We start from the raw sequence: 25,876 nt of genomic DNA, 5'->3' as shown, positions 1-25,876 counted from the left end.
ATTCTTCACATCTTGTCCTGCCCGGACTGGCCCAAGGGCTACTGCCTGAACTGTCTCCTGTTTAATTTGTTCAAAGGCTTGTTGTTGCTCGGGGCCCCATTTGAAATCGTTCTTCTTCCTGGTCACGTGGTAGAGGGGGCTTATGATTTGACTGTAATTTGGAATATGCATTCTCCAAAAACCCACAACGCCTAAGAAAGCTTGTGTTTCCTTTTTGCTAGTTGGTGGCGACATGGCTGTTATTTTGTTGATCACATCCATTGGGATCTGACGACGTCCATCTTGCCATTTTATTCCTAAAAACTGGATCTCCTGTGCAGGTCCCTTGACCTTACTTTGTTTTATGGCAAAGCCAGCCTTCAGAAGGATTTGGACTATTCTCTCCCCTTTCTCAAAAACTTCTTCTGCTGTGTTGCCCCATACGATGATGTCATCAATGTATTGCAGGTGTTCTGGAGCCTCACCCTGTTCCAGTGCAGTGTGGATCAGTCCATGGCAAATGGTAGGGCGGTGTTTCCACCCCTGGGGCAGTCGGTTCCAGGTGTACTGGACACCCCTGCAAGTGAAAGCAAACTGTGGCCTGCACTCTGCCACCAAAGGGAATGAGAAGAAGGCATTAGCGATATCACTTGTGGCGTACCACTTGGCTGCCTTTGACTCCAGTTTGTATTGGAGTTCTAGCATGTCCAGCGCAGCAGCACTCAGTGGCAGCGTGATTTCGTTTAGGCCACGGTAGTCTACTGTTAGTCTCCATTCTCCATTGGACTTTCGCACTGGCCATATGGGACTGTTAAAGGGTGAGCGAGTCTTGCTGATCACTCGTTGGCTCTCCAGTCGACAAATCAGCTTATGGTTGGGAATCAGGGAGTCTCGGTTGGTGCGATATTGCTGCCTGTGCACTGTTGCGGTAGCGATCGGCACCTGTTGTTCTTTGACCCTGAACAAACCTACAAAGAAGGGTCCTCCGAGAGACCGGGCAAGGTGGACAGCTGTTTAATTTCCTCCGTCTCCAGGGCAGCTATACCAAAAGCCCACCGGTACCCTTTTGGGTCCTTAAAATACCCTCTCCTGAGGTAGTCTATGCCAAGGATGCATGGAGCCTCTGGGCCAGTCACAATGGGGTGCTTCTGCCACTCCTTCCCGGTCAGGCTCACTTCGGCCTCCAATACAGTTAACTCTTGGGATCCCCCTGTCACTCCAGAAATACAGATGGGTTCTGCCCCTTCATAGCTTGATGGCATCAGGGTACACTGTGCACCGGTGTCTACGAGAGCCTTATACTCCTGTGGGTCTGATGTGCCAGGCCATCCAGTAAACCCGGTTGTCCCTTTCCTCCACCTGGCTGGAGGCAGGGCCCCTCTAGTTCTGGTCATAGTATCCATCTCTCACTTCTTGCAAACGCGAGTCAAGAATTCCTTCATTACAATCCAAAGTAAGATCAGCCCTTCTACTCTGTCTGGGGAACTGTTCACTGGAAACTGGACCGTCGTGAGACAGGTTTTTCCTGACAACTGGAGCAGCAATTTTCCTGGGAGAACCCCCTTGTGTGATTGTTTTTCCTTGCAACTCACGTACACGTGCCTCTAGGGTCAAGGTAGGTTTTCCATACCACTTCCTCATGTCCTCTCCATGGTCACGCAGGTAAAACTACAGGGTGCCCCGTGGTGTGTACTTTCGATATCCTCTCTCTTGAGGAGAAAAACGCTGACTCCTAATGGCTGAGATACTGGTCCGTACAGGTGGGGAGCAGGAGCTGTCCTCTTCGAGTTGCTGGACATCCTGGGACAGTTTCTCCACAGCCGAGACAAGGAAGGAAGAGATACTTTCTTTGTATTGCCGGAGTTTGCCAACCGCGTCATCCACCGTTGGTGCTTCTTCCTCTTTCCAGGACAGTATTGCCAACAAATTGGCATACGATGCTCGTGCGCTCCATACCAACTTCCACCACGTGGGTCGCGTGCACTGGCCTTCATCTGGATCTTTGGGTACTTGCTCGTTGTCCAGGTCACTATAAACCACCTCCATCACTCCGAATTCTCTCAGGTAGTGGATATCTCTCTCCTTGGTGGTCCACCTGCCTGGGTGACATATAACATCTTCCTTGAAGGGATACCTTTCCTTCACGCCTGTCAGCAGTCGCCTCCAGAGGCTGAGGACCTGTGTCCCTTTTCCCACTGCTTTGTCAATGCCCCCTTCCCTAGCAAGGGATCCCAGCTGTTTGGCTTCCTTCCCCTCTAATTCCAGGCTACTGGCCCCATTATCCCAGCATTGGAGCAGCCAGGTAACAATATGCTTGCCTGGACAATGGCTGAAATCTTTCCTCATATCTCGCAACTCACCCAGGGATAGGGATCGGGTGGTTTCCGTCTCGTTTATGAGTTCTTCCACTTCCTCCTCCCCTCCTCGTGATGGCCCTGCTTTTCCATCATCCCTTTCTAAACGACCTGACTTTCACTTCCAAGATTTCTTCTTATGTATAGGGGCAACTGATACCAGCGACGGTTGGTCCTCTGGTTCAGCTGTAGTACCTGTCACGGGGGTTGGAGTAGCCGCAGTGCCTGTCACGGGGGTTGGAGTAGCTGTAGTGTCTGTCCTGGGGGTTGGAGTGGCCACAGTGCCCGTCGTTTTGTCATCAGATCCTGAGACCTTCTCTTTTCCTTGTGGGTTCTGAATAGTGTTGAACAGGGCTCGGTAGGCACGGGCCAGGCCCCAACATGTTGTAGCAATCTGGATCTCTCTGGAATTGCCAGGGTGACAGCATATGTTTTCCAAATATTTTAGTAGTTTTTCAGGATTCTGCACTTGTTCAGGGGTGAAGGTCCAAAACACTGGGGGTGCCCACTGTCCTAGGCACTTGCCCATACTATCCCACTCACCCTGCCACTCATAACTATCCAGCCTCAGGGCAGATCTCTGGGTGGTATTCCTAAATAGTTGTTTAAGCTTAAACAAGGCCTGAAACACATTCAGGAGACATAGCAATAGGAACATGCTGGTTTGAACATCCCAAGGATATTCAAAATCCTCAAGAGCTATTGTAATCAGCCTGGAGGAGAAGGGGAAGGTGAAGAAAGGTGTCTCCCCCATAAATTGGCTCTCCGAGGAGAGGGGGTAAATAGTGTAATTATTAGTAGTTTCCAAAAGATAGCTCCCAAAAAACAGGAATGATGGCAGTGCTGAATACAGTCTCCTGACCAATACTTTTATCATACCATAAGCCAGTGTCACACAGTGTAGCAAAGCGATGACCTTAATCCATTTCCCAGAGATGACCAACCCCACATAAAAACTGATAATCAGCAGCATAGACAGCCAGTAAGGTGCTACATACCAAACCTCCAGGAACAGATCCAACAACTCTGAGAGCAAATAAACCAACATTGTGACCAGCGACTACTAAACTGATATAATGAATGCTTATAACAAATTTGTTTTAACCCGCTCGGGTCAGATGTGTCGTTATCTCAATCCTTTGTGCCCCACGTTGGGCGCCAAAAAGGACTCTCGTGGTTTAACCTGGCAGGCAGCCAAACACCACGCAGCCGCTCGCTCACTCACTCCCCCCCTGCAGTGGGATGGGGGAGAGAATCAAAAAAACCCAAAAAACTCGTGGGTTGAGATAAAGACAGTTTAATAGAACAGAAAAGGAAGGGAAAATAATAATAATAACAATAATAATAATAATAACAACGACGATAGAATATACAAAATGAGTGATGCACAATGCAGTTGCTCACCACCCGCCATCCCAAGCAGCATTTGCTACTTCCTGGACAATGCCTCTTATTTATATACTAAGCATGATGTCGTATGGTATGGAATACCCCATTGGCCAGTTGGGCTAGCTGTCCTGGCTATGCTCCCTCCCAGCCTCTTGTGCACTTGACAGAGGATGGGAAGCTGAGAAGTCCTTGACTAGCAGGGTACTTAGCAACAACTGAAAACATCAGTGTGTTATCAACATTCTTCTCATACTAAATCCAAAACACAGCACTAGGAAGAAATTTAACTCTATCCCAGCCGAAACCAGGATAACAAGCCATTACATTATGATCCTCTGAAGACAAGGTGATAGGGATACTATTAGTCTATATAAATGAAAAGTTATCAAATACTTACATAGGCCACATAAAACATCACTAACCCATTTTAGGTAAAATAATATTAAACTTACTCTATAAGGCTTGCTAATAATGTACTTTCTGTTATTAGATAACTATTATACATAACATTCTTATAAAGTAAAATAAAACTATTTCACAAAGCAGTAATACTTACATGCATGGAAGCACAGCAAGTATTACAGTGTGTTCCGATGGCTTTGTGGCATGAATAGACCTAAGAAAACAAAAATTTCTCAGTTACACCACATACTTTCTCAGTGTTACTCTCAATATCTTCACAGACAATATAAATAAAAACCAGGACTGAAAGACACCACTGAATTTAGAAAATAGGACATCACATAGCCAAAACCTACCTATCCCTGCTTAGACAATCCATTTCCATTTTGCTACCAGATTCCTCAGATTTTGCTCAACGCAGTGGAAAACAGAGGCAACAGGTCCAAAAACATAGGGCATGAACAGCAACTTTTCAAATCCACTCTTACAACCTAGCAAAGGTTTGCCCTGCTTACCTAGCTTATTTGGGGCAGACTGCCCTGAATGCATGGGTTGAGAAGAGTCAGTATATACAATGCATTTTCAGTACCTATTAGCTGATTTAAACAAGAATCTCCACCACCTTCTCCCATCTTTACCATTGTCCTTTGTCCTGGTTTCGGCTGGGATAGGGTTAAATTTCTTCCTAGTGCTGTGTTTTGGATTTAGTATGAGGAGAATGTTGATAACACACTGATGTTTTCAGTTGTTGCTAAGTGCCCTCCTAGTCCAAGGACAGCTCCCATGCCTACTGACTGAGCTAGGTACACAAGATGGGAGGGAACGTAATCAGGACAGACAGCCCAGCTGGCTAATGGGGTATTCCATACCATGTGACGTCATGCTCAGTATATGAATGGTAGGCGTGATCCAGGAAGTACCGATCGCTACTTGGTTATCGGTCAGCGCGGGTGGTGAGCAATTGCATTGTGCATCACTCATTTTGTATATTTTATCATTATCATTATTATTTTCCCTTTTTTTCCCTGTTCTATTAAACTGTCTTTATCTCAACCCATGAGTTTTTCTCACTCTTACCCTTCCGATTCTCTCCCCGTCCCGCTGGGGGTGGGGGGAGTGAGTGAGCGGCTGCGTGGTATTTGGCTGCCTGCCAGGTTAAACCACGACATCCTTCTAGATACTGTAAAATTTTCTTTAAAGGGTGGGAAGGGCTTTTGGGGCATGCAAGTAAGAAAAGAGGGTATAGCAAATGTATATGATAGACTATCATTTATGAAATGCTGAATTTTACCACTTTACATATTATTGAGAAACTGAAAAAAAATATGACCAGCTATCTGAAGAACACTCCATTCACCTTTCACTGGCAAAAGATAACTTTTTTCAAACATGTCATACTATCTTGAATAAACAGTCTTTATATTCATTTATTGGTCTTTTAGAAGAACTTCCATCAGCACAAGTATTTGAGCTTTAAAATACTCCTTGTCATAAACATGGCAAATTTCAGCTCATGACGGACTGAGAAGCACAGTATGGTGTATGATACAAAATGTATGCTTCAGCTTTAAAAGTGTATTTTAGCAAAGAATCCTAATACTAAGTGCTTGCAAGCTTAGAGCTACTAAGACAGTGTCATGTGGACCATAAGAATGATGTGAACTTTTGTGAAGAGCTCTCAGTGCCTGACCCAGTGGACAAACAAACACATTCCTTTGAAGCCCTGCAGCTTCAGACTTTGCTGCAGCAGTAAGCCAGGAAAGAAGCAGACACAGACAGCATGGAATAATTTCACAACAGCTCTGGCTTATACTCTGATAGAAGCCCATGACCTAAAGAGATAATTCTACAGGTCAAATGTCAGCCTTGCCAAAAGTGTATTTTTCATATTGTACTCCTCTTACAGATGTATGCAAACCTCCTGGCCTCAATCCCCAAACTTCCATTTTACTATAGCTTTGGAGGTTCATTTTTTGTTTGGTTGGGGTTTTTTTCTATTTTTTTGCTTTGTTTTTATAATCAAGAGGTTTGGGTTTGTACAATACTGTCCTGGTTTCGGCTGGGATGGAGTTGATTTTCTTCCTATTAACTGGTATAGTGCTGTGTTTTGGATGTAGTATGAGAATAATGTTGATAACACATTGATGTTTTGGTTGTTGCTAGGTAATGTTTACGCTAGTCAAGGACTTTTCATCTTCCCATGCCCTGCCAGGTGTGCAGGGAGCTGGGAGGGAGCGTGGCCAGGACGGCCGACCCAGCTGGCCAATGGGCTATTCCATACCATATGACGTCATGCTCAGCATATAAGGCTGGGCGAAGAAGAAGGAGGGGGGGACGTTCGGCGTGATGGCGTTTGTCTTCCCAAGTAACCGTTACGCGTGATGGAGCCCTGCTTTCCTGGAGATGGCTGAACACCTGCCTGCCGATGGGAAGTGGTGAATGAATTCCTTGTTTTGCTTTGCTTGCGTGCGTGGCTTTTGCTTTCCCTATTAAACTGTCTTTATCTCAACCCACGAGTTTTCTCACTTTTACCCTTCTGATTCTCTCCCCCATCCCATTGTGGGGGGAGTGAGCGAGCGGCTGTGTGGTGCTCAGTTGCCAGCTGGGGTTAAACCACGACAAATATATTCTGAAGTTCAAGAAAAGCATAAGGTCCTTTAGGTTACCTGCAGATATCTTCCGCATCAAAATATCTGGAGTTCCTGTGATCTATAACAATTATTTCCTGGTGCTTATCAAGAAAACATTCAAGCGCTGACTCTCGAGTCTGGGCAATATTGCACCTGTATCCAGCTCTGTCACAAGCCCACCAGAAGCCATCACTTTGGTTGTCTTCTTTTGCAAAGATCAGCAAAACCTGCAAAGCATGCAAAACAGCAGCACCACATTAAACATACAAAATAGTTCTCTGCACGGTGCAAATCTTAAACACTTCTGCTATACAAAAGATTGAGTCTACTTCGAAATGGAAAGATTGAACTATAGACTGTAAAACAGCTGACACAGTAGCACGACTTTCTTAATAGATCGAATGATTATCAGTAGAGAGTTAACTGTGTAGGACTGAAATTTTCTGCTTTCAAATAATCTGTGTTTGTTCTGGATGTAAATGTGCCTGTTGTTAGTTTAGGTGATGACAGGTTACCTTGCCTTGCTCATTCTTTGAGCATCACAGCTTCAGGAGCATTACTACTGTTAAGGTAGTTTTGTCACACGTGCACCCATCCATTAGGACTGAGACCACAAAAACAGCTGCCAGATGATGAGTCTCTTCTAACTCATGTTCAAATTCAATCAGCAGCCACTCAGAGTAGGTGGGTAGATGTTCAAACATCATTGCCACTCTCATCAGGCCATCCCAGCTACACAGTTTTAACTGTCTGAAATATAACTGCCTTAATTATCACTCTTCAGGGACAAACAATTAACATAACATGGTTTTCTTCATTTTCTCCTTTGATGTACAACAAAATGGAGTTAAGCCATATTCTTTCAAAACTGAAAAGAACAGCAGACAAGCAGGTATGGACAGGGCCAGGTAGGGGAAAAAAAACTGATTCAAACATCACAATTTTTACCCAATAAATTGTCCTTAATTATGTAAATATATGAAGTAGTTTTGACAACATCAACTGAACACTTAAGGAACTGCTCACACAAGATCAGGTAGGATGCTTGTTGAGGTGCTATTCTAAAAATCAAATTGACGCTGTAGGAAGTCTGTTTGCTAACTGACACACAGAATATAGGCTGAAAATAGCTGTATTTGTGTGCTTCTTGTGTTAAAGATAGAGTGTTTTTAGGAGGGAACACATTTTTCAGTCTTGCCCTATAATGCATATTATCAGCGTACAAATTACACAGCTAGCAACATGAGTCATGTAGACACTCCCCTTCACAATTTGCACATATTTACCATAGCAATTGATCACTAACCATGCCACCCTGTGTGACTGATGAAGAAAAAGGTTAATTTAGCGCAAATATGCTGTGAAAAAGAAAGGCCTCAATAAGTCAGAAGTTTATCCACAGCTATTAAAATTGGACAGAAAGGCAGCAGCCAGAGAATAATCTATGCATAAAGCAAAATCCTGTTCATTTCACAAATAAAAGTCATCCCCCAACCTCACTGAAACAACCTGAGCAAAATATGCAAAATTTTGCCCAAAATGCCCATGAGAAAGGTCAATAACTTTTCATCTGTGCTGTTCTATGCGGCTGTGGTGTCACCACATGAAATTCAATGCCATCAACCTAGAAGCTAGACAAAGTGACCATAACTTTTTCGCTTATCTTGAGCTGTCTGGATTGTTGAATTTTAAACAATAAACAAAGCAATTAATGTTACTGTGGCAGGACTATCAGTCAAGGCTTCGTTGAACAATGGAAAAAATTATATGCTTGGAATTTCCATAAATATGAAGAAATAACATCTGGGAATTTTAATTTATTAGAAAGAGTATTTTTAATTGCAGTTAACAATAAGCAGATTTGGGTTACCAACACTTAACATCCAAGGTAACTGTTGTCACTCTACCTAATCCCTGATTCTTTTCCAGCTATTGAAGTGTTCGAAAGCAGATACATGGTTAAGCTGCAGACTAGATACAATCTTCTGTTTGGTTCCAACTGCTATTAGTTTTATTTTGTTCCTAGTTTGATCGATACAATGTGGTCAGAAAACAGGTTTTTTGGGGCACATTTTTTGATATCTTCCTTCTCTCAACATTCCCAGTTTGGAAATAAAGGATTGCAAAATTCAATCATTTACCAGCGGTAAAATAATGGAGCTTAATTAAACCACCCAATCCCTCACTGGTAGCTAATTATCAGTGTGTGAATCCTGAGAATATTAACTTAAAAAGGTTTTTTTTAAAGTATTACTACCATGCCTTCTCATTAAAATGTATATGAAGCTTACCATAAACCATCAAAACATAACGTAACTAGAATTATGTAAGTATATTGCAAGATATGCTCTCAAAGTCAAGATAAAAATATAACAATCCGTATAAACAACACAGTCAAGGAAAAACTTGAATTCAATCTGTGTTTCTTGGCAAAAAAACAGGTAGCTATTTTTTGGTGTATAATTTGTCAGTTTTACTGTTAAAAGATCATTTTACTCAGTGCTGCCCTGGCTAAGGAGCACTGCGGACTTCTGCGGAGACATTTACATTTTTTGGTGATGTATTGGAATTCTTACCATCTTTTTAAGTATTTGCTTCGCACAACTACTGCATGTCTTGTTCCCAGTTTATCATACAAATACAGAAAATGGACAGAGATCTTCTTTAAAGACCTCAAAATAAAACAAGATACAACAGCTGAGTACAGACACATAGGGTACCGTAAGAAAACTGAGAAAATTACAAAAAGCAAATTATGAAGTCATAAAACAAGTTACCTAATTATTTTCATGTTATTGCAGGTATCCCAGCAAAAGAATTTTAAGGTGGAAAACTATCGTGGTTTAACGTTGACAGGCAGCCAAATACGACGCAGCCGTGTGCTCACTCCCCCCCAACCCCCCAGGGAGAGACGGGGAGAGAATCGGAAAAGGTAAGAGTGAGTAAAACTCGTGGGTTGAGAAAAAGACAGTTTAATAGAACAGAAAAGGGAAAATAATAATGATAATGATAGAATATACAAAATGAGTGATGCACAATGCAATTGCTCACCACCCGCGCTGACTGATAACCAAGAAGCGATCACTACTTCCTGGAACACGCCTACCATTCATATACTGAGCATGATGTCACATGGTATGGAATACCCCGTTGGCCAGCTGGGCTAGCTATCCTGGCTGTGCTCCCTCCTCCCAGCCTCTGCGTTTGGTAGAGCATGGAGCTGTCCTTGACAGGGTACTTAGCAACAACTGAAAACATCAGTGTGTTATCAACATTCTTCTCATACTAAATCCAAAACACAGCACTAGGAAGAAATTTAACCCTATCCCAGCCGAAACCAGGACAGTATCCACCCCTTATTCCATGCCATTTACGTCATGCCTAGGTCTCACATTTTTTTCAATACTTTCCAATTAATCACCACCACCTTTCTTGTCTATATATATATATATATATACACAAAAACAGATATCATTCCCTTAGTCTATGGGCCGTCCCTCTAAACTGCCCACTGAGTTCATCTAGTCCATGACTTTGGGCTCCATCTGTCATAACAGTCTTTCAGGGCCGGAGAGATGGTGTGTGGTGTTGGATTGTTGCATGCTGAAGCCACTTCTGGTTCCAGTATTGCTGTGCTTGTCCGGTTCTATCATCGTTGCACTTTGCTTGGTTTCATGAGAGTTAGTTCCTTCTTCATTAATCTGGGTGATTTTTACTGCAGTACCATTGATAGCAACCACAGAAATAATGATATAAAATATCACATAGCAATTAACATCATACAATGCAGTTCATTGGCTATTTTCACCCAAAATCAAATCCCCTTGAGGTACACAACGGACTTCCCCATCCTTTCGCATTACCCACCAAGTGCACCCAGGTCCTTGAGCAAAAGCAATCCCACGGATGGGTTTTCCCTTGCCAGAGGCAGGAGTAACCCAGACTGTCTTCCCCAGCATATTTCTTATGTGCATGACAGGGACTTTATCTCCATCTACAGTACGTAAGGGTTCTGATTGGGCAGGGTCAGCTCGAGTGACAGATCCCCTGGTGCTGACTAACCAGGTGGCTCTTGCTAAATGTGTGTCCCAATGCTTGAATGTCCCACCACCCATTGCTCTCAGTGTGGTCTTTAGCAGCCCGTTGTATCATTCGATTTTCCCGGAGGCTGGTGCATGGTAGGGGATGTGATAGACCCACTCAATGCCATGCTCTTTGGCCCAGGTGTCTATGAGGGTGTTTCGGAAATGAGTCCCGTTGTCTGACTCAATTCTTTCTGGGGTGCCATGTCGCCATAGGACTTGCTTTTCAAGGCCCAGGATGGTGTTCCGGGCGGTGGCATGGGGCACAGGATATGTTTCTAGCCATCCGGTGGTTGCTTCCACCATGGTGAGCACATAGCGTTGGCCGTGGCGGGTTTGTGGGAGTGTGATATAATCAATCTGCCAGGCCTCCCCATATTTATACTTCAACCATCGTCCTCCATACCAAAGAAGCTTTACTCGCTTGGCTTGCTTGATTGCAGCGCATGTTTCACATTCATGGATAACCTGTGCAATAGCGTCCATGGTCAAGTCCACCCCTCGGTCACAAGCCCATCTGTATGTTGCATCTCTTCCTTGATGGCCTGAAGTGTCATGGGCCCACCAAGCTCTAAATAATTCACCCTTATGTTGCCAGTCCACATCCACCTGAGCCACTTCAATCTTAGCAGCCTGGTCCACCTGCTGGTTGATTTGGTGTTCTTCAGTGGCCCGACTCTTGGGTACGTGAACATCTATGTGACGTACTTTTACAGCCAGGTTCTCTACCCGGGCAGCAATATCTTGCCACAATGCGGCGGCCCAGATGGGTTTACCTCTGCGCTGACAGTTGTTCTGCTTCCGCTGCTGCAACCATCCCCACAGGGCATTTGCCACATTCCATGAGTCAGTACAGAGATAAAGTACTGGCCATTTTTCTCGTTCGGCAATGCCCAAGGCCAGCTGGATGGCTTTCACCTCTGCAAACTGGCTTGACTGACCTTCTCCTTCAGCAGTTTCTGCCACTTGGCATATAGGACTCCATACAGCAGCTTTCCACCTCCGATGCTTTCCCACAAGGCGACAGGACCCATCAGTGAACAGGGGATATTGCTTCTCGTTTTCTGGTAGTTTGTTATATGGTGGGGCCCCTTCAGCACGCGTCACCTCCTCCTCTGGGGATATGCCAAAATCTTTGCCTTCTGGCCAGTTCGTGATCACTTCCAAGATTCCTGGGCGACTGGGGTTTCCTATTCGGGCCCGTTGTGTGTTCAGCGCGACCCACTTACTCCACGTAGCATCGGTTGCATGATGTGTAGAGGGGGCCGCCCCTTTGAACATCCAGCCCAGCACCGGCAGTCGGGGTGCCAGGAGGAGCTGTGCTTCAGTACCAACCACTTACGAAGCAGCTCGAACCCCTTCATATGCTGCCAATATCTCCTTCTCAGTTGGAGTGTAGCGGGCCTCAGATCCTCTGTATCCCCGACTCCAAAACCCTAAGGGTCGACCTCGAGTCTCCCCTGGTGCTTTCTGCCAGAGGCTCCAGGCAGGGCCATTCTCCCCGGCTGCGGTGTAGAGCACATTCTTTACATCTTGTCCTGCCTGGACTGGCCCAAGGGCCACTGCCTGAACTATCTCCCGCTCAAAGGCTTGTTGTTGTGTTTGGTAGAGCATGGAGCTGTCCCTGACAGGGCACTTAGCAACAGCTGAAAACATCAGTGTGTTATCAACATTCTTCTTATACTAAATCCAAAACACAGCACTAGGAAGAAATTTTACTCTATCCCAGCTGAAACCAGGACAAAAACACATAGTGGCTCTGAATTATGTTCGGGGGGAGCTCTTGTTACATCTAAAATTGGCATGGGAGAACAGTTAAATACTGGGCGTCATCATGCTTCAGTTACAGCTCAACAGGAAAGATCAGTAGCAGCAGAACAGAAATGGAGATTGATGTCAATGATGTCAAAGAGATGATGACCAATGAATGTCTTAAGAGGGGAGAAAATTCAGTATTTGAATGGGGGTAGGATTACATGGTAAAAAAAAAAAACTTTACAGCACTTCTCTGAAAGAAAGCAAGAGGCATTTGCTACGACCAGACAAGGAGGAATTGCACTTACTAATATACAAGTCAAGGGCAGTGAGGAAAAAAGTGTAAGCGTTTCAGTGTCCTCAGTAAGCTCATGAATGCAGAAAAGCACCACAGTAACACTAGTACACAACCAGGTTCATACACGTGTATGAAAAGTTGTAAGGAGATGATGAAAAACTTCACCTTAAATGCTGGTAGGAGTCATTATTATAATTTCTGTGCCTTGCCTCACCTTTCCCTTCTTCCCACGCCAAACCCTTAACCCTTTTGTCATTAGGGAAATTACCAGCACATACATGGTTTCACTCTAATACCAAATAAAAATAAAACTGCAATAATTTTTCCATTGATCAGTGCCTTAAAAAAATCCAGATTGTATGATGACACATGACATAGTCTGTCGTTCTCTCTCTGGCCTTATTTTAACAGTTATTAACGGTTGCAGATGGAGATTGGCTTCTCGGTTTGCAAGGTTCTCCACAGAAAGTGAAAATGGGTTTTATCTATGGTCCAGTCTCATGAGCTAAGCTCACATTAATCAACTGCTGAAAAAGTTTAACTGCATGCGTGAATGGGACTGGATACAAGTCAGCTTCTTGGTCATTAAGGAATCATCCTCTATCAAAGGGCCAAATCCAAGAGAAGTTTCAAGACTGATCATATCCATTGATTTTCCCAGATTATCATCTGGCCTGTTTTAGTGTTATCTCCTGATCTTTAAAACATGTAGGGCACTGGCTTAAAAACTGTATATAAAAGGACTACATCCAAACCTTTATCAGCCCTAGTAAACACTTTGCAAAAGGATAAGACAGCTTTTTTATGTGCACTAAATGTTTACAAACCACCTTTCTCCTGTGTCCTCTGGAGAAACAGTGCATTTACATGAACTTTTGTCCAGGTCGTTTCTAAGGTCTCAGAACCAAACTATGCCTATTTGCAAGCCTTGGTGCAAAATCGGGACAGACACGCAAGCTGTGTGTTGGGAGGGCGTTTGGAGGGTAGGAGCTGGTAGGTTTGCTTTGGACTCTTCCCCTTTCCCCTTAAGGCTGGCAGCACCTGGGTCATGATCTAGTACAAACCAAATCAGATTTGTCCTCTAACACAGATGGTCATAAAGTCCAGTGAGGAATCTATTAAATGGTTTATGGCAGGTCACAGTCACAACTAAGGTCACCTCTCAGACAAAAAATATGGGCCATTTCCATGCTGGCACAGATGTCTCGGTGCCAAATAACAGCTTAAAACACACACCAGAATAAAATGAACATTGCTAAGAAAAGCCCTGGTGACAATTGTTTTAACAAACTAAATTAACTTATCAGACAATTGTGAATATGATTAAGTACCCACAAATAGACATTTAAAATGCAATATTCAGTAGTTGTTTGCACTGCACAGAGAAATACGTAGCTCTATTGTCAAGATGGAATAAAAGATTAACACACATTTTTTTAAAATGCATGGATGTGTGCAATACTTGCCAAATTAGCTGAGGTAATGTGGCTTGTTCCACAAACAAAGGAGGTGAGTTTACATAAAGTGTTTTCCCTTTACTTTAAATAAGTTAGTGTATGGCAATGTCTTTACAGAAAACTCTTCATTTAACAGTTTTACTTAAGGTCTACTTTCTGCTTTACTTAAAGTCTTCTATGGTAGCACCATAGATTCTCTCTTGTCTAATGTAAGGACAAAATAACATCCACACCTGACAAGATACCAAGAAGAATGTCAAACACTTTTTAAAACAAAACCCACAACACTTTCTCTTCTTATATGAAGAATCTTCACTTATATCATAACAGCTAACACTGGTACTATGATATTTTGGCAAATCCATTTTCAACAAAGTACAACGCTGATATAAGCACTGAGAGTATTTGTACTTGCTAAATATCTTCTAGACCATCTTTCTGAAGATGATCACAGTTTAAAGAACATTTTTCTGTGAAGAGTTCCACACTTTTATGTTGAAAATCCTTGCAGAAATGAAGACTGGTCTACTGCTGAAGCCACCGTTCCACAGTCATCTTATAACATAAACAAATAGTTTCATCAGATCAAGTCATTAAGACTGAATTCTTAATACAGAAATAAAAATGTAAAGCTTTATGATGCATATACATATGATTTATTCTCCTTGAGAAAAGCATTTCTTCCACATGTAGGTTTTTCCTCTCATAGCCAGATATGAAAAAAAATCCAAAAAAAACCAGAAAAGGTGACTGGTGACTAAATATCTCTGTATTTTACAGAGTTAAGTGACCCAAAAAGTTAATTCAAATGAACGTTGCATCACCCGAGCAATGTTAACGACTAAGATGATATCATTTGCTATCACCTGAGAGCTCTAAAACACACTATAAGCTAAAAAAAAAACACCTCTTGGCATCTGTCTGTTTACTGGCGCAGGAACAAAATGTACAGAAACGGTAGCAAGTACAGGTAAGAGCTGTTGCTTGTTAAGCCAAAGTTCAATCTTTCTTGTTGGAACTGGTGTGATTTCTTGGATTTGTGACCTGTAAAAGCAAAGTTCTCTGTCCTGTTGTGCAAAACCCAGTAAAACTCTCCTGGTACCTAAACTTTATAATGGAGCGCTCTGCTATGGTATACGAGAACTGAATGGTTTTTAACATCCAGAGAGGCACCTGTTTCCCCTGCTAATGCACACACACACACACATTCCTATTCACATGACATATAAAAGGAATGATTTAATGTTAATGGAAATCTAAGCACCTTGTTTACCAATTTAATTTACTCATAGATCTCTTCTCAGGCAATCAGATAAACAAAAACACCAATTACCCATCTCACAGTCCTTGCACAAGTAAAATGAAAACATTATACTTAACTATAGGGGTTGAACCTTAATTTCTTCACCCATTAACACTGTATTGACTGTATCAAGAAACTGAAAGAAAATCTTACCTGAATTGGCTCTTGTGTCAGTCTCATGGGCCCAATTTGTACCTCTGTAGTTGAAGCCTGCTAAAGAAGAGTTCTTAACAAGATAGCATTTTACACTGAAGAATGAAAGACCAAACAGAACCATGAAAGACTCTCAAAGAAAAGCAGGCATATGACTAGCAGCCTTGATTTAGTTGCTTTGAAGTGTATCTTTTATGAACATATTTTACCAAACTCCTAATTTTGTTTTATTTGTCTCTAAGTTAAAAATCGTAGGGCTTTAAATAATGAAAAAAGAAACATCTCTTCCTTTCCCCAACAGAGTACCTTGGTTACACAAAAGGACTTATATTTTGCTTGAGACTATGGAAAGCTATTTTTTTCTGGCCAAAAATTGCCTTATTCATTTGAATGTAATACAGAACTTCAAGGTCTTGTGACATATATTTGATAATAATATTTTAATGGGTTTGGTTAGAAAAAAAATGATTTTTCAGACAAAATAACTTGTTTGGATTGCAGATTTAAAATTGTTTTCCAGAACCATAGCCTTTAGTTTGTAGGAAAAAACATTGCTCCCATGCGATTCATGACATTTTCAGAAAACATGAGAGCACATCATAATTTAAAGCTACCGCAAGAAAGCCAGCTGCTTTGTTGCCATATTTCCTAGGAGTTGGACTACCTTAATGCTTTTTGTGTCTTGATACATTTCAGTACACTTCTGTAGACTACTGATTTGTTTCACTTCAGATCATTAGTTACAGAAGGTTGTTAAGCAACTGAAGAATACCTATGACCTCCCACAGATGCATGTACTTAAGGAAAAGAGTCTTTGAACCCTTAAAATATTGCTCCCCTCATGCATATGGAGGAATATTTGCAAGTTAGCGATCTCCGAAAGGGCAGATTCTCTGCTTTCCTAGTACCAGTTACCCCAGGTGTCTGGTGTAGGTGAGTTAAAGCAATTGCCCTCCAAGACGTGTATTTGAACAAAACCCTAATTGTAGGCAGATCCCCAGGACTTTCCCTGACACCCAGGAATCCTGGAACCTTATTTCTGCAGCATTTTGCTCTGCGGTGCTCGTTAGTTCGAGCCTTTTGTCCAGGTATTACCTTATTCTTAAATTTAGTATTTTTCAAAGGAATGTGTATAAATATTCAAAATGGATGAAGTTACCAGTATTCAGCTTTTTTCCTTAGAGAATACAGTACCGTGTTAAGTATTAACAGCCTTGCCCTGCATGTGAGACAGTGGAATTATGTATAGCTACAACTGACACATTGGACTTTCATGCACCACTGAGCATCGATTCTTCTCAGCCCAACAACGTACATCAGAAGGTGGTAACAGGCAGTACTCCAAAAGATTAAACTATAAAGCCTGCTACTGTTTTCCAAAGCAAAACCTGCCTCCAATATAAGTGTAGTTAACCTCTCCTTTTCTCACACAAAAGCTTTACTTCCCACTTGAGCACCTGCCATACTGGAATGGAACTTAATGCAAGTAAGAGTATCAGAATAGAAATGAAAGTTAGCATCAATCATCAACCACAAGGTTATGAGTAAGGTTAGAGAAACAGAGTTCTCTGAAAGCTCCCGGCCCCTGTTCCCCCCCCAAAAAAAAGAAAAACAGCACATTCACACTCCAGTGATATTATATAGGAAACTCTTACATACATTTTTTATCATTATTCACTTTGATTTAAAAAAAAAATATGTTTTAAAGTAGTCTCATTAAATGAATCTGTAAGAATATACAACAGACTTGGGTCAGTATCAGCACAAAAGCTTCTTTTTTTAAAAATGCACAGCTCTGTCCCAAAAGGTATTGATCAAGAGCCTGGGACCCTTCACAAAAGACAGGAAACAGATATCTATTTTATTATTCATTTATTAATGCTACTAGGGAATTGACACTGTAAATCATAGAATCATAGAATCATAGAATCATTAAGATTGTAAAAGACCTCTAAGATCATCGTGTCCAACCGTCAACCCAACACACCATGCCCACTACACCATGTCCCTAAGCGCCTCATCTACACGTCTTTTAAATACTTCCAGGGATGGTGACTCCACCACTTCCCTGGGCAGCCTGTTCCAAGGCCTGACCACTCTTTCAGTAAAGAAATTTCTCCTAATGTCCAATCTAAACCTCCCTTGGCGCAACTTGAGGCCATTTCCTCTCGTCCTATCGCTAGTTACTTGGGAGAAGAGACCAACACCCACCTCGCTACAACCTCCTTTCAGGTAGTTGTAGAGCATGATGAGGTCTCCCCTCAGCCTCCTCTTCTCCAGACTAAACAACCCCAGTTCCCTCAGTCGCTCCTCATAAGGCTTGTGCTCCAGGCCCTTCACCAGCTTCGTTGCCCTCCTCTGGACACGCTCCAGCACCTCAATGTCCTTCTTGTAGTGAGGGGCCCAAAACTAAACACAGTATTGGAGGTGCGGCCTCACTAGTGCCGAGTACAGGGGCACGATCACCTCCCTGCTCCTGCTGGCCACACTATTTCTGATACAGGCCAGGATGCCGTTGGCCTTCTTGGCTACCTGGGCACACTGCCGGCTCATGTTCAGCCGGCTGTCAATCAGCACCCCCAGGTCCTTTTCCTCTGGGCAGCTTTCCAGCCACTCTTCCCCAAGCCTGTAGCGTTGCATGGGGTTGTTGTGGCCCAAGTGCAGGACCCGGCACTTGGCCTTGTTGAACCTCATACAATTGGCCTCGGCCCATCGATCCAGCCTGTCCAGGTCCCTCTGCAGAGCCTTCCTACCCTCCAGCAGATCAACACTCCCGCCCAACTTGGTGTCATCTGCAAACTTACTGAGGGAGCACTCGATCCCCTCATCCAGATCATTGATAAAGATATTGAACAGGACCGGCCCCAGTACTGAGCCCTGGGGAACACCGTTCGTGACCGGCCGCCAACTGGATTTAACTCCGTTCACCACAACAATCTGGGCTCGGCCGTCCAGCCAGTTTTTTACCCAGCAAAGAGTGTACCTGTCTAGGCCGTGAGCCGCCAGCTTCTCTAGGAGAATGCCGTGGGAGACAGTGTCAAAGGCTTTATTGAAGTCCAGGTAGACCACATCCACAGCCTTTCCCTCATCCACTAGGCGGGTCACCTGGTCATAGAAGGAGATCAGGTTGGTCAAGCAGGACCTGCCTTCCATGAACCCGTGCTGGCTGGGCCTGATCCCCTGGTTGTCCCGGACATGGCTCGTGAGCGCCCTCAAAACGAACTGCTCCATGATCTTCCCTGGCACCGAGGTCAGGCTGACCGGCCTGTAGTTCCCCGGATCCTCCTTCTGGCCCTTCTTATAGATGGGCGTCACATTGGCGAGCCTCCAGTCGTCCGGGACCTCCCCAGTTAACCAGGACTGCTGGTAAATGATGGAGAGTGGCTCGGCAAGCTCCTCCGCCAGCTCCCTCAGTACCCTCGGGTGGATCCCATCCGGCCCCATAGACTTGTGAGCGTCCAGGTGGCATAGCAGGTTGTTAACTTCTTCCTCTTGGATTATGGGGGGTTTATCCTGCTCGCCATCCCTGTCTTCCAGCTCAGGGGGCTGAGTACCCTCAGGATAACTGGTCTGACTATTAAAGACTGAGGCAAAGAAGGCGTTAAGTACCTCAGCCTTATCCTCGTCCTTGGTGGCAACGTTCCCCCCCGCATCCAATAGAGGATGGAGATTCTCCTTGGCTCTCCTTTTGTCATTAATATACTTGCAAAAGCATTTTTTGTTGTCTCTCACGACAGTGGCCAGGTTGAGTTCTAGCTGGGCTTTTGCCTTTCTAATTTCCTCTCTGCCCGACCTAACGAGATCCCTGTACTCTTCTTGAGTTGCCTGCCCCTTCTTCCAAAGGTGATAAACTCTCCTTTTTTTCCTGAGTCCCAGCCAGAGCTCCCCGTTCAGCCAGGCCGGTCGTCTTCCCCGCCCGTTCTTCTTGCGGCACATGGGGACAGCCCGCTCCTGCGCCTTTAAGACTTCCTTCTTGAAGAATGTCCAGCCTTCCTGGACCCCTTTGCCCTTCAGGACTGTGAATACCTTCTGCTTTGCTACCACTTCAGAGGACATCCAGCTTTAATTACTGTGTTTTGTCCAAGATGGAATAACTGTGTCTAAGACATAGATCAATGCAGGCAAGTCTATCAATCCCATTACAGAGATTCCTTTATAGAGTAGCCACTTCTCTTAGCCTGGGTATTTTAAAACAACAAAAAAAATTCCACACAACTGTGACTTGCGGTTTCTCTCTCTGCTGCTTCCGTGTCAACTTCATGAATAGCAAATACCTGAATAGAAGGACCTAAAAATCAGGGTCTCTCTCGCTTCTCCGCCCTCCCCCCCCCCCACTATCATAGCAGTACCATTAAGCAAAATGTACTTACCACTTCATTAAAGTCCCACCCTTTTAAATCACCAATAGAAAAATCTTTTCCCTTCCCATATGACTGAACACTTACAGCCCCTGCAGTTTATGAATCATCAACAATTAGTATCACAACTACTGTAAAGATAATGACTAATTAGTACAGCAAAACCTTCTTGAACAATTCTTCATTGCACCAGAGAAACAACAGCAACTAGAGCCAACTAAGGGGTGAAGCAAAGGTGTTGGGGAGTTCAGCCTCCTGGAAAGGCTCAGGACAGATGTGCCGGTTGAGAAGCTGTACTTGTAACGGACATTGCACAGACACCAAGGGCTCTACAGACACCCTTTTGCCCTGAAGATTCCTCCCTGCTACCCACTCTATCTCCTTCCACCTTTACTCACTGACAGTCATTAGGACTCCCACACTGATGGACCCATTCCCTCACCTTTGTTAGTATGCTTTCAGACCTCTGTCCCTTTGGTTGTGCAGTGGGTAACAGGACTCTCTTTTAGGCTCAGCTCTCATCACACCACTGCACTCCCCTGCCTTCATCTCCCCTTCTTTGCTAGGGCTCATTCGCATTTCTCTCCAGCTCAGCTTTTCCCATCCACACCACTGGCAAGGGTTGACACCTCAGCCCATCCTTTGTCTATTATTACCATTTCCATATTCAATTATACCACTATTTTCAACCTCAAATCCCTTCCCTATTTTTTCCCTGGCCAAACTCCAGTCCTGAAAAGGATTACAACGATGAGTGACCTCATAGAATCATAGAATCATACAGGTTGGAAAAGACCTCTAAGATCATCGTGTCCAACCGTCAACCCAACACACCATGCCCACTACACCATGTCCCTAAGGGCCTCATCTACATGTCTTTTAAATACCTCCAGGGATGGTGACTCAACCACTTCCCTGGGCAGCCTGTTCCAAGGCCTGACCACTCTTTCAGTAAAGAAATTTCTCCTAATGTCCAATCTAAACCTCCCTTGGCGCAACTTGAGACCATTTCCTCTTGTCCTATCGCTAGTTACTTGGCAGAAGAGACCAACACCCACCTCACTACAACCTCCTTTCAGGTAGTTGTAGAGCACGATGACGTCTCCCCTCAGCCTCCTCTTCTCCAGACTAAACAACCCCAGTTCCCTCAGCCGCTCCTCCTAAGGTTTGTGCTCCAGGCCCTTCACCAGCTTCGTTGCCCTCCTCTGGACACACTCCAGCACCTCAATGTCCTTCTTGTAGTGAGGGGCCCAAAACTGAACACAGTATTCGAGGTGTGGCCTCACCAGTGCCGAGTACAGGGGCACTAAGACCTCAGCACTGGTCTTAGCCTTGCATTCTCTCAGGGGCTTGAATTCATTTACGAGATACTCCAACATCCCTGGCCTGGAGCTGGTGTCCTGCTCCTCTTCCTGCTCCAACACATCTGACTAGGGTGTCCAGCTCCTCTTCCACTGTTCAACAATGTTATGCCCCTCTCTTCTTTCCCTTCTTTTCTTTGTCTTGTCTGTCATAGCAGAACTATATCCCAATCTTTCTCCTCTTCTTTTACTTTTTTATCACTTCTGGTCCATTCAACTCCCATCCACTGGCATTTTTCTATAGGTTAACACCTGGCCACTCTTTCTGTTTGGAGCCTCCCACATGCTTCTTTGTCAGCTTCAACTGTTACAGGGAATATCACTTGACCTGTCTAGCAATTTATGTGGATTAAAGAAGGGACAGATTTACAGGAGAAAAATTAAGAGCTCTTTTCACAAAGATGCCACCTCTGACTCAAGAAGCCCCTTAATCATAAGCTGGCAAAGGCTGGGAGAATAAACGGGATTGATCACTACACACTCCTCCCAGGGCTCCTGCTGCTGGAGACTCAGTCCTGAGCTAGATGGCTTTTGGCCTGACCTCCATGGCTTTTCCAGGCACCATCCTTCCCCGAGTCATTCATTTGACCAGCTACCTTGGGTCATCCTCTCCTCCCACCAACACAGCTACTCTCCCAACTCTCTTTCAGGGAGCACTGCTCTCTGCTACCTCTGTTGTCAAGTTCTGCCTAGTCACTCAGAGCATTCCCACCTGTTTTTTTTATTCTCCCCTTACTGTGGCTTCCAGTTGACTTGTGCTTCTGCTTTCCCAGCTGCTCATACCTTGCATTTCCCTGGCTCCCACTAGAGGGCTGCCAACTCACTCTGCTCCCCTCATGCCAGCCAGCTGCCACTTTTTCCAAGGAGTCCAGAGGAGCATTAAATAGTTAGAAAGCTCAACTCGAAGGTTAATGTAAGGTCATGCTATTTTATTAACAGAAAATAATGATCAAACACACATACCATTTAAAAGAAATAAGGTTTCATCATTGTTGACTTAGCCACTACAAACTCTGCAAGCATCCATAACAGAAGACTGACCCATCGGATATGTAGGAACTGGTAAAAAAATATGCATATGCATTTTGAAGAGCTAGCCTATTCACAACGTGTGACATAAGCTTTGTGTAAGTCACAAATATTTTCAAAAACAGCAAGTATGAACTTTTTGTGGGGTGTTTGTGTCCTGGTTTCGGCTGGGATTGGGTTAAATTTCTTCCTAGTGCTGTGTTTTGGATTTAGTATGAGGAGAATGTTGATAACACACTGATGTTTTCAGTTGTTGCTAAGTGCCCTCTTAGTCCAAGGACAGCTCCCATGCTTACTGACTGAGCTAGGTACACAAGATGGGAGGGAACATAATCAGGACAGACAGCCCAGCTGGCTAATGGGGTATTCCATACCATGTGACGTCATGCTCAGTATATGAATGGTAGGCGTGATCCAGGAAGTGCCGATCGCTACTTGGTTATCGGTCAGCGCGGGTGGTGAGCAATTGCATTGTGCATCACTCATTTTGTATATTTTATCATTATTATTATTATTTTCCCTCTTCTGTTCTATTAAACTGTCTTTATCTCAACCCACGAGTTTTTCTCACTCTTACTCTTCCGATTCTCTCCCCGTCCCGCTAGGGGTGGGGGGAGTGAATGAGCGGCTGCGTGGTATTTGGCTGCCTGCCAGGTTAAACCACGACAGTCTGGAACCAAGAAATCAAGACCAGTGCAGACCCTCAATGTATCAATAACCCTTGCACAGGCTTCCACTTGTGGTAACACCATGGAAATAGCTGGCTGTATGCCATAAGCCTTGTTAGTAAGATCATATAGGTCAGTGACTACAAATTCAAACATCTACTGCTAAGACCACAAAATTATCTAGGCTTTAGTTTCAGCCTACAGAAACGCTCATGCCTTTCCTTCCTTAACTATTTTGAACTCAGCTTCTCTTCGCACTCCACTCAAAGAGAAGTCTCTAAGTGTCTCTCTTTAGAGTCAAAGCTCAGCAGTACTCCACAGTCCTCTCCCATGCTCCCATCAGCTGCCTTTCACATCACTGACACTCTATTGTTTGAAATCTAGTCTGACCTTGGCTTTCAGAAATCTCGTCTACCCTAAGACCCTTTCTGCTTTTCTCTTCACCCCTTCAGAAGGTCCTCCTGTCCTGGTTTTGGCCAGGATAGAGTTAAATTTCTTCCTAGTGCTGTGTTTTGGATTTAGTATGAGAAGAATGTTGATAACACACTGATGTTTTCAGTTGTTGCTAAGTACCCTCCTAATCAAGGACATTCAGCTTAAAAAAAACCAAGTGTTGGGAGGGAGCATAGCCGGGACAGCTGGCCCAGCTGGCCAACGGGGTATTCCATACCATGTGACATCATGCTCAGTATATGAATGGTAGGCGTGTTCCAGGAAGTAGCGATCGCTACTTGGTTATCCGTCAGCACGGGTATATTCTATTATTATCATTATTATTATTATTATTATTATTATTATTATCATCATCACCATGATCATCATCATCATCATCATCATCATTTTCCCTTCCTTTTCTGTTCCATTAAACTGTCTTTATCTCAACCCACAAGTTTTTCTCACTCTTAGCCTTCCGATTCTCTCCCTGTCCCACTGTGGTGGGGTGGAGTGAGCGAGCAGCTGCGTGGTGTTTGGCTGCCTGCCAGGTTAAACCACGACACCTCCATAGAATACCCTTTAACTTTGACAAAGGTCTTGGGTTCTTTTTCCCTCCGCATGTATCACTGCAGGGAGTGTGCCTTAAAAATACTGACCTAAAGGCCCATTTACCTGGAATGGGAAACATAGATTTTCTTTTGTTTTTTCTTCTTTTTCTTGATCGCAAGAAACAAACAATTTGCTCCAAAAACACAGCTCCACTAAGGACTTACATCTATACATCTCTGCTCCAGATCTCTTTCCACTTTCGGCAACAGAAATCTTAGCTTTTCTCAATACACATGTTTAGCTGTCATTTCAAGTAAACCTGCCTTCCAAACCCATGTCTCCCCCATCAACCTCTATCTGCAACCCTCTCTTGGTCACTGTGAGTACTGCAACCAACCTTCTTCTGCTCATACCCACAATCTGTAAGTCATCGTCCACTTGAGCTTCTCTTAAGTCCTCTCACCCTGGCTATTTCTAAATCTTGCTCATTCTACGTTATCTATAAAATGTGACCTTTCCTTCTCAACCACTTCCACTCTTTTCATCCAGTTCTCTTATCTTGCCTGCAGATTATTACAGCATCCTTCTCTTCAGCTGTGACATAGGAAAACTTGCCAAGCTTACATTCAACTTGCAGAAGGATGCAGAAGGCACGGACAAAATCTTCTCTGCAGATGAAAGCAACAGAGAAAACAAAATAAAAGGGCTGCATCAAACAAACCTGTCTTCACTCTGAAGACCCTTCCCAGCCTATTTCTTATTCCTGTGTGAATTATCCCCCCTCCCTTTGCCTGGGATGTCAGGCTGTGCAGCCTGTCAAGTTTTCAAGTTTCCAAGTTTTCATGATCTCTGCATTTTTGCAATGCGCACAAACAACTACAAAAAGTAACCCAAAAAGCCATGCCTCCAAGTGCTTAGATGGTTTGTAGATATGATGGTGTCACTCTTTGTCCTGGTTTTGGCTGGGATAGAGTTAAATTTCTTCCTAGTGCTGTGTTTTGGATTTAGTATGAGAAGAATGTTGATAACACACTGATGTTTTCAGTTGTTGCTAAGTACCCTGCTAGTCAAGGACTTTTCAGCTTCCCATGCTCTGCCAGATGCACAAGAAGCTGGGAGGGAGCATAACCAGGACAGCTAGCCCAACTGGCCAACGGGGTATTCCATACCATATGACATCATGCTCAGTATATAAATAGGAGGCATGGTCGAGGAAGTAGTGATCGCTGCTTGGGTATCGGTCAGCAGGTGGTGAACAATTGCATTGTGCATCACTCATTTTGTATATTCTACCATTATTATTATTATTACTATTATTATTATTATTATTATTATTATTATTATTATTATTATTTACCTACCTTTTCTATTCTGTTAAACTGTCTTTATCTCAATCCACAAATTTTACTTTTTTTTTTTCTTGATTCTCTCCCCCATCCCACTGTGGGGGTGAGGAGAGAGCGAGTGGCTGTGTGGTGTTTGGCTGCCTGCCGGGTTAAACCACAACACTCTTACATATACTCTACTCTACACTGTCTCACTCCTCTCATCTGTGCCTCTGTTAACACTCCATCAACAGTTACAGGGTAGTCTGTCAAAGGCAGCAACACTATTTCCAGTTTGTGTTATACAGCCCTTCCACAGTGGTGTCCTGGTCTTTTACACAATAAGATA

At 43.8% G+C, this 25,876-nt stretch overlaps 1 protein-coding gene across 1 annotated transcript in view; it reads right to left on the bottom strand.

Moving 5' to 3' along the window:
* The window catches only part of LOC142074982 (high affinity cAMP-specific and IBMX-insensitive 3',5'-cyclic phosphodiesterase 8B-like), a 198,296-nt gene that overhangs the window by 55,902 nt on the left and 116,518 nt on the right, over positions 1 to 25,876 (bottom strand). The window contains 3 exon segments of the mRNA XM_075135982.1: positions 4,279 to 4,338; positions 6,791 to 6,981; positions 15,803 to 15,859. Coding sequence (XP_074992083.1) covers positions 4,279 to 4,338; positions 6,791 to 6,981; positions 15,803 to 15,859 — 308 coding nt within the window.

This window comes from Calonectris borealis, chromosome W (genome assembly GCF_964195595.1).
Source record: "Calonectris borealis chromosome W, bCalBor7.hap1.2, whole genome shotgun sequence".
Taxonomy (NCBI): Eukaryota; Metazoa; Chordata; class Aves; order Procellariiformes; family Procellariidae; genus Calonectris; species Calonectris borealis.
Note: the sequence above shows the minus strand (reverse complement) of the source record. Positions and strands in the feature narration are given on the sequence as shown.